Source organism: Phodopus roborovskii, unplaced genomic scaffold, assembly GCF_943737965.1.
Source record: "Phodopus roborovskii unplaced genomic scaffold, PHOROB, whole genome shotgun sequence".
Taxonomy (NCBI): Eukaryota; Metazoa; Chordata; class Mammalia; order Rodentia; family Cricetidae; genus Phodopus; species Phodopus roborovskii.
In genome coordinates, this window is record NW_026125506.1 from 246,388 (window position 1) to 260,848 (window position 14,461).

Here is a 14,461-nt window from a genome sequence, read left to right on the forward strand (position 1 = left end):
TATTTAGATATGTTTATGATTAGATATTTTTATGTTTGTTTTCCTAACTAGAGCCATTCCACTTGCCATTTTCCAAGCAGAGCCTACAGTAAGGAAACATTTTCTCCGGAAATGGCTAAAGAGTTCATCACTTCAAGACTTCGATATTCGCACAGTGAGTGCCAGTTATTTTTATTGCAGGGGAGGAGTACACGAGAGTATAACTTAACAGGAATTGGTTCTCTTCCATCATTGTTGATGCCAGAAATCTAAGTCAGGTCATGAGACAAGTGCCTGTATCTACTGAGCCATATTAACACCTGCTAGTTATTTTTCTACTATCAAAGGTTTAGAAAAAAAGCTAGTCAAAGCAGAATGTACCTGAATTGCATCATATGACTCAATTAGAACTTTACTTATGACTTCCTCTTTTCTGACATGTGATAGGCAAACAGAACACTCAGGGCAGTGGGTCGAGATCCCTGTGAAAGGGCTACCCTTTCACAGGGGTCTCCTAAGATCATTGGAGAACATGGATATTTACATTATGATTCGTAACAGTAGCAGAATTACAGTTATGAGGTAGCAATGAAAATAATTTCATGGTTGGTAATCATCACAACATAAGGAACTGTATGTATTAAAGGGTAGCATTAGGAAGGTTGAAAACCACTATATCATCAGGAAGGTAATGCTAGGGAAGCCCTTAAACTGGTCTTGGGTGGAATAAGACTAAGGTACTATCTTAACTAGCCACTATTTCATGACCCTATAGTCTCATTAAACTCTCTGCCAAGTTTCTGCCTCTAAAATGAGCTTGGAGTTTCTAGAAGATGAAGTGAGACACACGCATTTAGTGATTCTTGGCATATAACAGTGTAGATAATTGTTGCTTCTCATGTTTTGTGCATGCAGATTCTGGACTGGGACTACTACATAGAGAGGCTTGGGAGTGCCATCCAGAAAATCATCACCATTCCTGCAGCTCTGCAGCAGGTGAGACAAAAGCTAGGGATGCCACCTGACACCTAATCACCAGTAGACCAACATAAGATTTTCTTCCTGGTCTGTATCCGCACTTAGGTGAAAAACCCCGTTCCACGTGTCAAACACCCAGACTGGCTACATAAAAAACTGCTAGAAAAGAATGATATCTACAAGCAGAAGAAGATCAGTGAGCTCTTTGTCCTTGAAGGAAAGAGACAGGTAACACACAGGACACAGTGTACCAGTGTCTTCAAGCTGCTATGCATAAATTTTCCTCGTTTTGTTTTGAGACAGGGTCTCTCTCTCTAGGCCTTGATGGTCCTAAAACTCTCTATATAGAGATGAGGCTGGCCTTGAACTCACAGTGATCCTGCCCCTGTATGTGCCTCCCTGCCTGGCCCATCATTTTCTAATACTACCTACCTCAAAAGAGACTTTTTATCTCAAGAAGTGTGCATTGTGGTACTTTGCTCACTAGTGCCCGTCACTGTCATTTTATATACCAGGAAGCAGATTGTTAGCTGTCAGGTGAGTATGAAGAACTCATTTATATGTAAATGATGAGGTATGCAAATTAGACAATGACCTGAACTGAATTACTACTGTAGACTTTCCGGGAGTCCAGTGCCCTTTTCTGGCTTCTGCAGACCCCTGCACACATATGGCATACACTTACACAGACATATACACAAAAATAAAAATCTTTTTTTAAAAAGCAGTATAGCTAAAATTTGGCAGGAAAAGAATTTTTTTAATTTTTATGTGTGTGGTATTTTTGTCTGCATATATGTCTGTGAGGTACTTACATGCCTAGTACTGAGGAGGCAAGAGGAGAGTGTTGGATTCCCTAAAACTGGAGTTAACAGATGTAAACCAACATGTGTAACCTGGTAATTGAACTCAGGTCCTCTGGAAAAGCAGCCAGTGGGCTTAACTACTGAGCTATCAGCCTCAAGAAAGATTTCTTGAGTTGAAAATTAGAAGTATAGCCGGGCAGTAGTGGCGCACGCCTTTAGTCCCAGAACTTGGGAGTCAGAGGCAGGTGGATCTCTGTAAGTTCGAGTCCAGCCTGATCTACAAGCGCTAGTTCCAGGACAGGCTTCAAAGCTACACAGAAAAACCCTGTCTCAGGGGGGAAAAAAAGAAAGAAAAATTAAAGTAGAAGTGTAGTTAGTTATGATGTCTTAAGTCTATAATCCTAGTAGTTGGGAGGCAGAGACAAGAAGATAGATCTGAGTTCAAGGCCAGGCTGGAGTACAGTATGATACACTCTATCTCAAAACAAAAATAAAAGTGGGTTATAACCCACAATGTTATAGAAACTCAAAAATATACAAATTCTGAAAGTGTGTGTGTGTGTGTGTGTGTGTGTGTGTGTGTGTGTGTGTGTGTGTGTGTTTTCAAGGCAGGGTTTCTATGTGTAGCCGTGGCTGTCCTAGAACTGCCATTGTAGATCAAACTGACCTCAGACTCAGAGATTGTCTCTGCTTCTAGTGCTAGGATTAAAGTCGTATGCCACCATGCTGGTTTATTTTAATTTTGTAGACAACACCTTAGCCCAGGCTGATCTTTAACCCTCTGTGTAGCAAAGACTGGCCTTAACCTCCCAGTCCCCTTACCCCAGTTTCCTGAGTGCTGAGAATATAAGCTGTATCTGCATGCCCCGTTTAGATTTTAAAGTTTTAGCAATGTGACATTTGCAAGACCTGTACCTAAAAAAATGTATATACTAAGTAAATGTTAACCAAAAGAAGCCAATTTAGGGCCAGAAGAGAGCTCAGCATGAGAGTGCTTATCCATTGTGTATGAGGCCTTGCATTCAATCCCTAATACATGAGTACATGCATACACACATTTTTAAAAAGAAAGAAAGCTGGACCAAGTGTGGTGAGAGACAGAGGCAAGTGGATCTCTACATAGTGAGATCATGTTACCCTGCACATGCTTGCAAAACAAAAAAGTTATGTTTATGGCAATTTTTTTATTTTAAATTTTAAAAAAATCTTAAATAAAAGAAAAACTCAATTGATAAGTTGGGTAAAATTACATAAGATTAGTATACTATATATTAATAAAATTATGTAAGATTAATGTGTATAACTATTTTGCCTGGATGTTTGTATGCCCATGATGTGCATGTCTGGTGCCACAAAGAAGAGCCATCTCTCTAGCCTCCTAACTAAGTTTTTAAGTAGCTACATTTAATGCACAAATAAAATTATATACACAGTAATTAAGGGCTAGAGAGATAGCTCAACATGTAAGAGCATTGACTGCATGCTCAGATTGTATGCATTAGTGATTAACTCCAGGACACCAATAATGCTTTGGTGATGAATTAAGGAAAGAAATAGAAGCACTTCCCATTGGAGTCATTTGGCCAAGAGCTAGTTTGAATTCTCTACTTCATGCTCCCTGTTTGACTGTTGTATAAATCTAAATATGTGCCAGCCTAAAGTCTGTCTTATAAATTTATTTGTCCCTATTGTTTGTCTATATTTATGTCTCTGTTTCTGTCTATTGGTCTGTGTAAATGTTATCTGTGTATCTATTCCTAACAAAGTTCTTTTTACTATATTTATTAAACAACATAGAAAGCATCACGTGGAAAAGGAATGGGGTACTTTACAGAAATGTTTAAGTTTTAAAAGGCTCCAACTAACCCAGATAACAAACATTGTTGTTTATCAACCAGTGTCAATAAATGGATCCTTTGGTTTTTGTGGTAGATTTTACGAAGTTGTTTATAACTCTATATTTGCTGCTTTCAGCAAATGATACATGTCCATTATCTGAGAAGTCAGGGACATGGAAGAGTATCTGACTTAAGATTATAGCTTATAAGTTATAAAAGTTGGTTATGTGGGAAATTGAAGGTAACTAAGATTAATTGTTATACTGTTCTCTTAAAAGCAGGATCAACAGTTTTAGTACACAGTAGGCTAGCAGTCTTATTCTAATTAAATTAAAGGTATATTAGTGACTTTGGCTGTGAGACCGGCAAAAGTTCCAGTCTTTTAAAATGTAAGAGGTATTTTCACAATATTATATTGCCATATTGCCACTGCTGTTCTTCCAGAGGATCTGATTCAAGTTACAGCACCCACATGGCAGTTCATAGCCATCCATAACTCTAGTCTAAAGGGTCCAACTCCTGGCCTCCACAAGCACCAGGCACACATGTGATATACATGCATGCAGATGAAATACTAGTGAAATAATATTAATAATCAGAAAACACTTATTATTAGCTGGTTCTGGTGTTGCAGACTTGTAATTATAGCTACTGGGTAGGATGAGGCAAGAAGATCCTGAGTTCAAAGCCAACCTAGGCTGTAGAGTGCAATCCTCTCGAAGAAAAGAAAAGAACCACCAAAACAATTCTGTCTTGGGAAACACGTTTGGGTGGCTATTGTTCTTTTCCTAAATGCCCTCTTCTTTTCTCCCTTAATACTTATGCTTAACTATATTAAGATCTTAGCTCTGATTCAAAACAACCTTGTAAAAAGGACTCACCATTACAAATATCTTTTTGAAAGAATCATCACTCTGACAAACAAACAGTTGGGAAACTTAGAATGGACAGCTTCCTTTGGAGAATTAAGACGATCTAATTCCAGTGCATTTAGACAAAGACAGAATGTTCTAGCCCAACTTAGTCTACACAGAGTTCCAGGCTAGCCAGAGCTACATAGTGAGACCCTTTTTAAAAGTTATGTTAGTCTGTTAACAGCCCATTTCAACAGATGTACAATGTTAGAATTCTTTGATAGAATTTTCCTGGTTGAGATTCTGAATAAGTCTTGATTATGTCTTCCCAGATTGTGAATGCCCAGGCTTCAGAAAACATTCTGAGTGTCTGCACTCCAGACATTGAGGACTTTGGACTCACAAAGCCATGCCATTCTACAGTTCCAGTTGCGACAAAGAGGAAAAGAGTCTGGGAGAGCCAAGAGGAGTCTCAGGATATTGCACTAACTGTGCCCTGGCAAGAGGTCTTGGGTCAGCCTCCCTCCCTCGGAACCACCCAAGTAAGAAACAAGCCAGAAGGGACATGGGGAAAGTTGCTATGGCACTCTGTCTCTTAGAGGTCTACTACATAGTGTGGTGATCAACCCCAAGGCAAATCCTGTCCCTGGAACAAGTTTCAGAAATTCCTGAGTGCTAGAGAGCATTCAGGATCTCTTGAAGCTTAGGGTTAAAAAGCAGGCTGATGGAGAAAGATGTTGATGTGCAACATGTGTTAGCAATTGTGCATTGCTATCTGTCCCAGGAAGAGTGGTTGGTCTGGCTCCGGTTCCACAAGAAAAAATGGCAGCTGCAAGCCCAACAGCGCTTGGCCCGCAGGAAGAAGCAACGTCTAGAGTCAACAGAGGATGTGCCAAGACTTGGGGCTATCCGAGAGGGACCTACCACAGGGCTGGGAGGCTTTCTGCGAAGGACTGCCCGAAGCATTCTGGACCTTCCATGGCAGATTGTACAGGTGTGTGCCTTCATTCATGGAAGTGGCAAGATGTTGAGAGCAGTCCTTCTTGGGCTCAGAAGAGGAGTGTGTAACTAGTTGTGCAGTATAGGATGAAAGATAAGAAAAGCCTTCAGCTTCCTGCCTATCCCTATCACAGGAGTCCTACACATAGTGGGATGTGGGCAAGGCTGGAAGCTGCTTGGGAGGTGACCTGTTCACAATATGTGATTATGTGCTATGTATTCTGCATTTCCTCTCAGATCAGTGAGACCAACCAGGCTGGTCTCTTCAGGCTATGGGCCATCATTGGCAGTGACTTGCACTGCATCAAGCTGAGCATCTCTCGAGTATTCTATGTGAACCAGCGGGTAGCCAAAGCAGAGGAGGGGCCTTCATATCGCAAGGTAGGGAGACCACTGATATTGCTGATGTCCTCTGAGGCATCTCCTCATGATAGAAGCCACACAAAAAATTGGTGAGGAGCATGGACTTTGCAGACCCAAGAGCTGGTGAGCCTTGTGGCCTTGTCTCCATCTCCCAAGTACCTTATTGATACCAGGGTCTTGGAAAGAATTACTTGAAACTATGTCTGTGAATGTTCAGGGACAAGGTCTACTGCTCTCCATCAAACTGATGAGGGGATGATTGGATAGAAGTGGCAAGTTTCTCTTGAGTACCATTGTAGTTAACAGCATTATTGGGATATAAGTTCGTCTACCATGTAGCCTATTCATTGGAAAAATATAGTTCAGTGGTTTTTAGTGAATTTGTGGTAATATGACTATAGTCAAAATTTCAGACTTCATCATCCCCCCCAAAGAAGCTTATACTTCTCATTTGCCTCTGTCCTTCCCTGCAACCCTATGCAACCAACTACTATCCCATTATCACAACATCTCAGAAGTGTAGATATACTTTAACTTCTTTTCAGAGGTTCTTAGACTTAGATTTTGAGGAGGCTCTCTTTATGTGACATCTCAGATGGAGTGCCCCACTGAGCAAGGTACAGAATTTTAAGTGGAAAATGTGAGACCTGATTTCAGCCTATTGAGTTGGTGCAATGTGAACCTAGAAAGTGGGCAGGGTTTATCAGGATAATTAATAGACACATGAGAGTAACTGATTTCCATACATGTAGAGCTGTGTATGTTAATTGTGTGGGAAAGTGTCTGCACTACAGAACTTCTTTTCCTACCCTCTGGAGATATCAGTGTTTCACTGTGTGCTTTAGTATTTGGTGGTGACTGTCACCTACTAGGGGCTTCAGAATGCCCTTTCTGTGTAAGAACTTTGTGTATCAGAACTGAATTGTTTTCAGGATGGAGACATTCATTGTTTGAGACAGGCTCCCGTATAGTTCGGGCTGGCCTTGAGTTTGCTATAAAAGTGAAGCTGGCCTTCAGTTCTTGATCCTCCTGTCTCCAGCTGCCAAATACTGTGAGTATAGGCCCATGTTACCTACTTAGCTCATAAATTATGTTTTTGTCGATGCTAGAGATCAAACTCAGGGTCTAGTATTGAATTGCTAGGCCCATACTCTAGTCCCCTTTCCCAACCCCCAGCACAGAAGTAAACTAGATATTTACTATTTTGCCCTTAAATTATATTGTTTCCAGGGTAATGGATGGCAAGTAGATTTTTTTTCTTTTTTTTTTTTTTTTTTGCTATAAAAATAATCCAGGAGCTGGGCATTGGTGGCATACGCCTTTAATCCCAGCACTCAGGAGGCAAAGGAAGGCAGATCTCTGTGAGTTGGAGACCAACCAGCTAATTCCAGAACAGACTCCAAAGCCACAGAGAAACCCTATCTCAAAAAAAAAAAAAGTATTCCAGGATGGCATACTCCTTTAATCACAGCACTTGGGAGGCAGAGACAGATGGGAACTCTGAGTTTAAGGCCAGCCTGATCTACAGAGCAAGTTCCAGGACAGCAAGGGCTATACAAGGAAACCCTGTCTCAAAAAATAAAAAAATAAAAAATAAAAATTCCAGAGCTGGAGAGATGGCTAGATGGCTCAACAGTTAAAAGCAGTGGTTGCTTCATACATGCATTTAGTGGGAATGAGAGTAGATTCCTTCAAGTTATCTTCTGAACTCAACATACATACATACATACATACACACACACACACACACCCCAATAGATAAATAAATTGTTTTTTAATTGTTTAATCCTTTAGAAAATGTTGAGGCAGCTAATCAAGTTAATTTAGACCTAAAGTTCTATCTTGCTTTCTTTGTATAAAGGTTCCGTTATCAGCTCAATTTTCAAGTCCTTTGTGTGTTTGCAGCTTGGAGTGAGACCAGGGTTTGAGTTGGCTTGTGAAGATTAATGAAGTGTGTCTCCTCTCTATGATACAATCACCCAGATACACTTAAGGGTTGCCCCACCATCTCCCTCCTAGCTCTCTGGCCAGAAAAGTATAGTTTTCTGTAAGTTTTAGGTACCTACAACCTCCAATTAATAAAACTGAGAAATCTAAGAATAATTAAATAGGAGCCCATCCTCCAGACAGGTGTTGATGATACATCATTTGGAAAGCATTCATGATTTTCCAGATGCCTCCTGTTGCTGTTTCAGATTATGCCTTATGCCTTAGTCTTTTAATTATAATCCTTGAAGCAGGTGAACTATCTTAGGTCCTGAAAGCCCTAGGAGTTGGTCAGTGGTCCACCTTTTGGGCTGTGACAGGCTCATCACCACATTGTCTCCAGGTGAATCGGGCTCTTCCTCGTTCCAACATGGTCTACAATCTCTATGAGTATTCAGTACCAGAGGATATGTACCAAGAACACATCAACGAGATCAACACTGAATTGTCAGCACCCGACATTGAGGGCGTGTATGAGACTCAGGTGATTGTCTCCCTGGCCACTGACCACTTGGGTGGAGATGAAGCTAGATGATAAGAAGAGAGATCCCACAGGGAATGGGGCAGGGGGTAATGGTAAACAGCTGGATTAGATAGTGATAGGCAAGGGTTGGGGAAGCCCTCTAGGAAAGTGACTCTCAGCACATGTCTGCCTAAGGTGGCCTCTTCTGAGTGAAGACAGGTTGTGTTGGAGTGTGTGGCCTCAGATTGAACCGTGGTGCTAGAGTCTTTCATTTGGCTCAACACTCTACCTACTCTTACAGGTCCCATTGTTATTCCGGGCCCTTGTACAGCTGGGCTGTGTGTGTGTGGTCAACAAACAGCTGATAAGGCACCTTTCAGGCTGGGAAGCTGAAACCTTTGCCCTTGAACACCTAGAAATGCGTTCACTGGCCCAATTCAGCTACTTGGAACCAGGTATGGCCCCACCAACAGCCCTATCACCTGCACTACCTCCCTTGCATCTCAGGCAATAAGCTTACTTTCTTCTACAGGAAGTATCCGCCACATCTACCTGTACCACCACTCACAGGGCCACAAAGCACTCTTTGGGGTCTTCATCCCCTCGCAGCGAAGAGCATCTGTGTTTGTGTTGGATACTGTGAGTCCTTGGGCACGGGGCACATGAGATTATGTGGGTCAGGCAGGATATGGGGAAGTAAGACACTCCTCTTGCCATTCAATTAGAAATAGAAAGGTGGGCTAAGCAGTGGTGTCACACACCTTTAATTCCAGCACTTGGGAAGCAGAGACAGGTGGATCTTCCTGAGCTCAAGGACAGCCGGGTTACACAGAGAAACCCTGTCTCAAAAGAAAGAGAAAGAAGAAAGGCATTACTACCCAGCTACACACACACACACCCTAACAGTTGGTGTTTGCCTAGGTACGCAGCAACCAAATGCCCAACCTCAGTGCCCTGTACTCAGCAGAACATAGCCTACTGCTAGAGAAGGTGGACCCCAAGCTCCTGCCTCCCCCCAAACACACCTTTGAAGTTCGTGCTGAAACCAACCTGAAGACCATCTGCAGAGCCATCCAACGCTTCCTGCTGGCCTACAAGGTAGGAGAAGTTGGGATCCACTGGTAGGAGTTTCCCATCCCAAGGCTTTGTCCACTGAGCCTTCTCTGCCTTGTGCTTAACCCAGGAAGAACGTCGGGGGCCCACACTCATCGCTGTCCAGTCTAACTGGGAGCTGTGTAGACTGACTAGTGAGATTCCTGTCTTAGAGGAGTTCCCACTAGTGCCTATCCGAGTGGCTGACAAGATCAGCTATGGAGTTCTAGACTGGCAACGCCATGGAGCCCGGCGAATGATCCGGCACTACCTCAATTTAGACACTTGCCTTTCACAGGCCTTTGAGATGAGCAGGTAAGGATTAGGGTGCAGCTCAGTAGTAAAACTTAGCTATAAAGTGTGATTCTCAGTTCTCTAACCACAAGAAGAAAGATAAGCAAGTAAGGCCATAGGCTGGGTGCCTATAGTGTGTGACCCTATGAGTGGTCCCTATATGATGCTAGTGTACTTGAGACTGAACCTGTACCCCTATACAGATATTTCCACATCCCTGTTGGGAACCTACCAGAAGACATTTCCACCTTTGGCTCCGACCTCTTTTTTGCACGCCACCTCCAGCGCCACAACCACCTTCTTTGGCTGTCCCCTACCTCTCGGCCTGACCTGGGTGGGAAGGAAGCTGATGACAACCGCCTTGTAATGGAGTTTGATGACCGAGCCACTGTGGAGATCAATAATTCTGGCTGTTATTCCACTGGTGAGTGAGAGAAGGGAAAGTTAGGTACTTCCACCCCACCATTTAATCTTATCATGTGGGGCTTAGCACTCAACCATGTAGAATAAGCCTAAAATAAGCAAGTCTTAAGAAATGGGTACCAGCAAGTAAGATGTTGGTCAAAGTGCCATGACTAACCTTGTTAGGCAGCACTGACCAGCTCAGGCCTGGGAGATGATCCTAGTGCTGTCTAGGGTACCTGGACAAACTGTTTCCCTGCAGTATGCGTGGAGCTGGACATTCAAAATTTGGCAGTCAACACCATCCTCCAGTCCCATCATATCAATGACATGGAGGGGGCTGGCAGCATGGGCATCAGCTTCGATGTGATCCAGCAGGCCTCCCTAGAGGACATGGTCACAGGCAATCAAGCTGCCAGTGTCCCAGCCAGCTATGATGAGACAGCCCTCTGCTCTAGCACCTTCAGGTATCTACCCTCATGTAATGTGCTTTCTTCCTAGACAAGGCAACAGGGAGATGGTAATCTCCACTTTAGAAGGCTAAAGCCAAAGTCAGTAATATTTTGTTTTGTTTTTTTGACAAGGTTCCTGTGTAGCGCTGGATGGCCTGGAGCTCATTATATAGACTAGGCTGGCCTCAAATTTATAGAGATCTACATATCTCTGCCTTCCAAGTGCTGGTATTAAAGCCGTGCACCACACATCCACTTCTTTTTAAGATTATCTTATTATTGCAGTTCTGTGTATGTGTGTACGTATACATGTGCCTGTGTGTGCAGGTGCCCACAGAAGCCAGATGGAACTGGAATTACAGGAGGTTGTAAAACACTGGTGTGGGTGTTGGGAATTGAGGAGCTCCAGTTCAGTGGAGGAGGAGTACATGCTCTTAACTGCTGTACCACCTCCAGTGTTAGAATCAGCATTCCTGAGAAGTCTCTTCCTTAAGTCATAACACATTCAAGGGTCCCCCATGTCCCTGAGCATGCCCTGCCTAGTTACTAGTATGTAGTACAGGTGCTGCCATTTGACATTTTGAAGCCAGAAGATTTTCTCATGAAGAATTTTTTGATACATAATTGCTTTCAGTGTAATCCAAGGAGTATCTGCAGGAAATTCCCAGGGCACCCAGCCTAGTGAGTCATAATAGCCAGAATCATCTGTTAAAGGTATGGTCAGCCCTGGCTCTTAGTGATAGAACAGTGTATACTTACTGTAAAGTGTTTCTTTTGTGCCATAACACAGAGCACTTTCATCTGCCTATATTCCCCTAGCCCTGCATAGTGGTGCAGTCTTCACCTGTACTAGAGATGGCAAAGCCAAAGTAAGAGGGCCTGAGGTTATGTTGTGTTACTGTGGCTGAGTATGAGGTAGTCATTTCATGTCTGATTCTAGAACACATATTTTAGCCCTGTTGCCTGCAATGCTAAAGTAAGAAGGAGATTAAGGAAGACTATGAGCTGAGAGCAGAATTGTGGCAGAAAAAGTGTTTGAACCCTAAGCAGCAGTTGAAGATCAGAAACAGGTGGCAAACACTACCAGTTGAAAGAAGTGGGCATTTGTACAGGAAGCCCTGTACATGTCTCTAATATTCTGTGTCTCTTGTGACTCAAGTCCAGTCTGAGCTACCTGAGCATTGCATGGCTCCAGGAACCTCCCCTGTGTCTCATTGGTGTTTAGAAAACCCAGCTTGGACCAGTCCCTGGTTCTTTACTTGGAAGGCACATAATCAACTCTGTAACTCTTCATTTTACTCTTCTGACAGTGAAACCCCACCCCATCTCAAAAAAAAAAAAAAAAAAAAAAAAAAAGTAATATACTACTATTGGAGAAGACATGAGTTCAGTTCCCAAAACCCATGTTGAGTAGTTCATAACTACCTGTAACTCTAGCTCCACTGTATCTGGTATGTTCTTGTTTCTGTGGGGCACCTGTACTTACTTTACTATACATACTCTTACAGCTACACATAAGTTTTTAAAAATTAAAAATAAGTCTCAAGAAGGACAAAAACCTATCATGTGTCTTCTTGTCCAGGTGTGGTGAGCAAGTTAGGGAGTTATATGGAAGGAAGTGGTAAGGAGGTAAAGCCCACAAGCTATAGGACCAAAGAATGAAATTTAGACAGTGGTGATTAGGGATTAAGAGAAGGGACAGTGGTGCCAACAGCAGCATATGGTATGGGTCATCCTTTGCAATCTTTCAGGATCCTGAAGAGCATGGTGGTTGGCTGGGTAAAGGAGATCACACAGTACCACAACATATATGCTGACAACCAGGTAATGCACTTCTACCGCTGGCTGCAGTCACCATGCTCTCTGCTCCATGACCCAGCCTTGCACCGGACACTACACAATATGATGAAGAAGCTCTTCTTGCAGTGAGTGCTTCAACCAGGGCTGTGGGCTGAGGGGCATAAGTGCCTTTGGGAAACCTAAAGCCCAGGGCAGGCTTAGCTGCTATTGTGACTCTGCATTCAATTTTCCAGAAAGCTAGGTAAAGCATCACGGTACTTCTTCCTTTTTGTATTTATGTGTTCTCATGCACCTTGTTTGTTGTAATGCACCTTGGCTGAGTGTCATGGTCCATGCCTTTAACCCCAGCACTCTATAAGTTCAGAATGATCTACATAGTGAGTACCAAGCCAGCCAGGACTGATAGTGAAACCCTGTCCCAAAAATAAAAGAAAATACCTTAAGACACTAAGTGTGCATGTACCATACTAATGGACAGTTAGCTATGATTAGTAATGTGATATTAGAAGTAATGAATGAATCAGTGCTGGAGACATGGCTCTAGTGATAAGGTGCACTTGTTGCTCTTGCAGAGGACTTGGGTTCATTTCCCAGCATCCACATGGTGCCTCACAATCATCCATAACTCCAGTTCCAAGAGATTTGACACTTCTGAGCTTCTGGCCTTTGCTGACACTATATGCATGCAGTATATTTAACATACATGCAAGCAAAACACTCATAAAAATAAATAAATTTTTTGGGTGTTGGAAGTAGAGACAGGTGGATCTCTATGAGTTTGAGGCCAGCATGGTCTACAGAGTTCCTGGACAGGCTCCAAAGCTACAGAGAAACCCTGTCTCAATAGATAAATATTTAAAAAGAATGGCTGGTTTTTTGTTTTTTTAGGAGAGATTGTAAAGTTAGATGGGTAGGGAGGAGCTAGGGGAAGAGTATCAAAATACATTGTAAGAAATACTTTTTGGGTTTTCAATTTTTTGAGACCATTTCTCTGTGTAGCCCTGGCTGTCCTAGAACTCATTCTGTAGACCAGTAGACCACACTGGCCTTGAATTCAGAGATGTGCCTGCCTCTGTCTCCTGAGTGCTAGGATTAAAGGTGTTCGCCGCCACCACTGGGCTGGGCTGTCAGAAACCCTTAGGATAATTATAAACATTTTTAAAAGAACTTTTTGTGTGTGTGGGGGGGGTGTTCAAGACAGAGTTTCTCTATGTAGCCCTGGCTGTCCTGAAACTCACTCTATAGAACAGGCTGGCCTCAAACTCACAGAGATCTGCCTGCCTCTGCCTCTCAAGTGCTGGGATTAAAGGATTGTGCCACCCACCACCACTGGGCTCACAACCAGTCTTTAAAAGAAAGAAAAGAAAAATCTAAATGAAGGTCATACATGATGGCCATATATTACCTTTGTTTCTGCTATTTTCCTGCCAAGCTGGATATAACCAGACTCCTGTCTAAAATCGGAGGCAGGGTCTTGCTCTTCTATGGTAGATGCACCTATAGTCATAGCTACTCAGAAGGCTGAGGCATAAGGATTGCCTGAGTCCTAAAGTTCAGCATCAGGACTAGTAGCGGACCTAGGTCTCGTCTGTTTTTATTTTGTTTTTTAATGTGTCTGCTTAGCAGGTCTTTCTTTGGACCTCCAACTCCCATATAATAACATACAGACTTTTTACTAATTATGAAAGGTTGGCCTTAGCTTAGGCTTGTTCCCAACTAGCTTTTAAAACTTAAAATTAACCAGTTTATTTAATCTATGTTCTGCCGTGTGGTTTGTTACCTCTCCTCGGTACTGTTATGTCCATACATACATCCAACTTCTTCCACATGTGGCTGGCAAATCTCCCACGTCAGGTTCTTTCCCAGAGTTCCTATCTTCCCAGAAGTCTGTTCAGTTCTTTATTAAACCATTCAGAAAGTACCTTAGGCAGGTCAATGATAGAGACACATCTTCACACAGCATACAAAAAGATTATCCCAACATGTATTTGCCTTCATATGTACCTGTACCATGTATGTGTCTGGTATCCAAAGAGGCCAGAAAAAAATGTAATGGATCCCCGAGAACTAGAGTTACAGATGGTTGTGAGCATCCATATAGGTAATGGGAATCAAGCATAGGTCCTCTGGAAAAGCACCCAAAACTCTCAACCAT

General features: G+C 42.7%; 1 protein-coding gene across 1 annotated transcript in view; it reads left to right on the plus strand.

Annotated features, from left to right (window-relative positions):
- Window positions 1-14,461, plus strand: part of Pole (DNA polymerase epsilon, catalytic subunit) — a 45,740-nt gene that overhangs the window by 23,767 nt on the left and 7,512 nt on the right. The window contains exons 27-40 of the mRNA XM_051176359.1: window positions 52-154; window positions 895-975; window positions 1,063-1,185; window positions 4,788-4,997; window positions 5,240-5,449; window positions 5,692-5,835; window positions 8,147-8,287; window positions 8,568-8,721; window positions 8,799-8,905; window positions 9,188-9,364; window positions 9,450-9,673; window positions 9,856-10,076; window positions 10,317-10,521; window positions 12,258-12,431. Coding sequence (XP_051032316.1) covers window positions 52-154; window positions 895-975; window positions 1,063-1,185; window positions 4,788-4,997; window positions 5,240-5,449; window positions 5,692-5,835; window positions 8,147-8,287; window positions 8,568-8,721; window positions 8,799-8,905; window positions 9,188-9,364; window positions 9,450-9,673; window positions 9,856-10,076; window positions 10,317-10,521; window positions 12,258-12,431 — 2,274 coding nt within the window. The remainder of the gene's footprint in view (window positions 1-51; window positions 155-894; window positions 976-1,062; window positions 1,186-4,787; window positions 4,998-5,239; window positions 5,450-5,691; window positions 5,836-8,146; window positions 8,288-8,567; window positions 8,722-8,798; window positions 8,906-9,187; window positions 9,365-9,449; window positions 9,674-9,855; window positions 10,077-10,316; window positions 10,522-12,257; window positions 12,432-14,461) is intronic.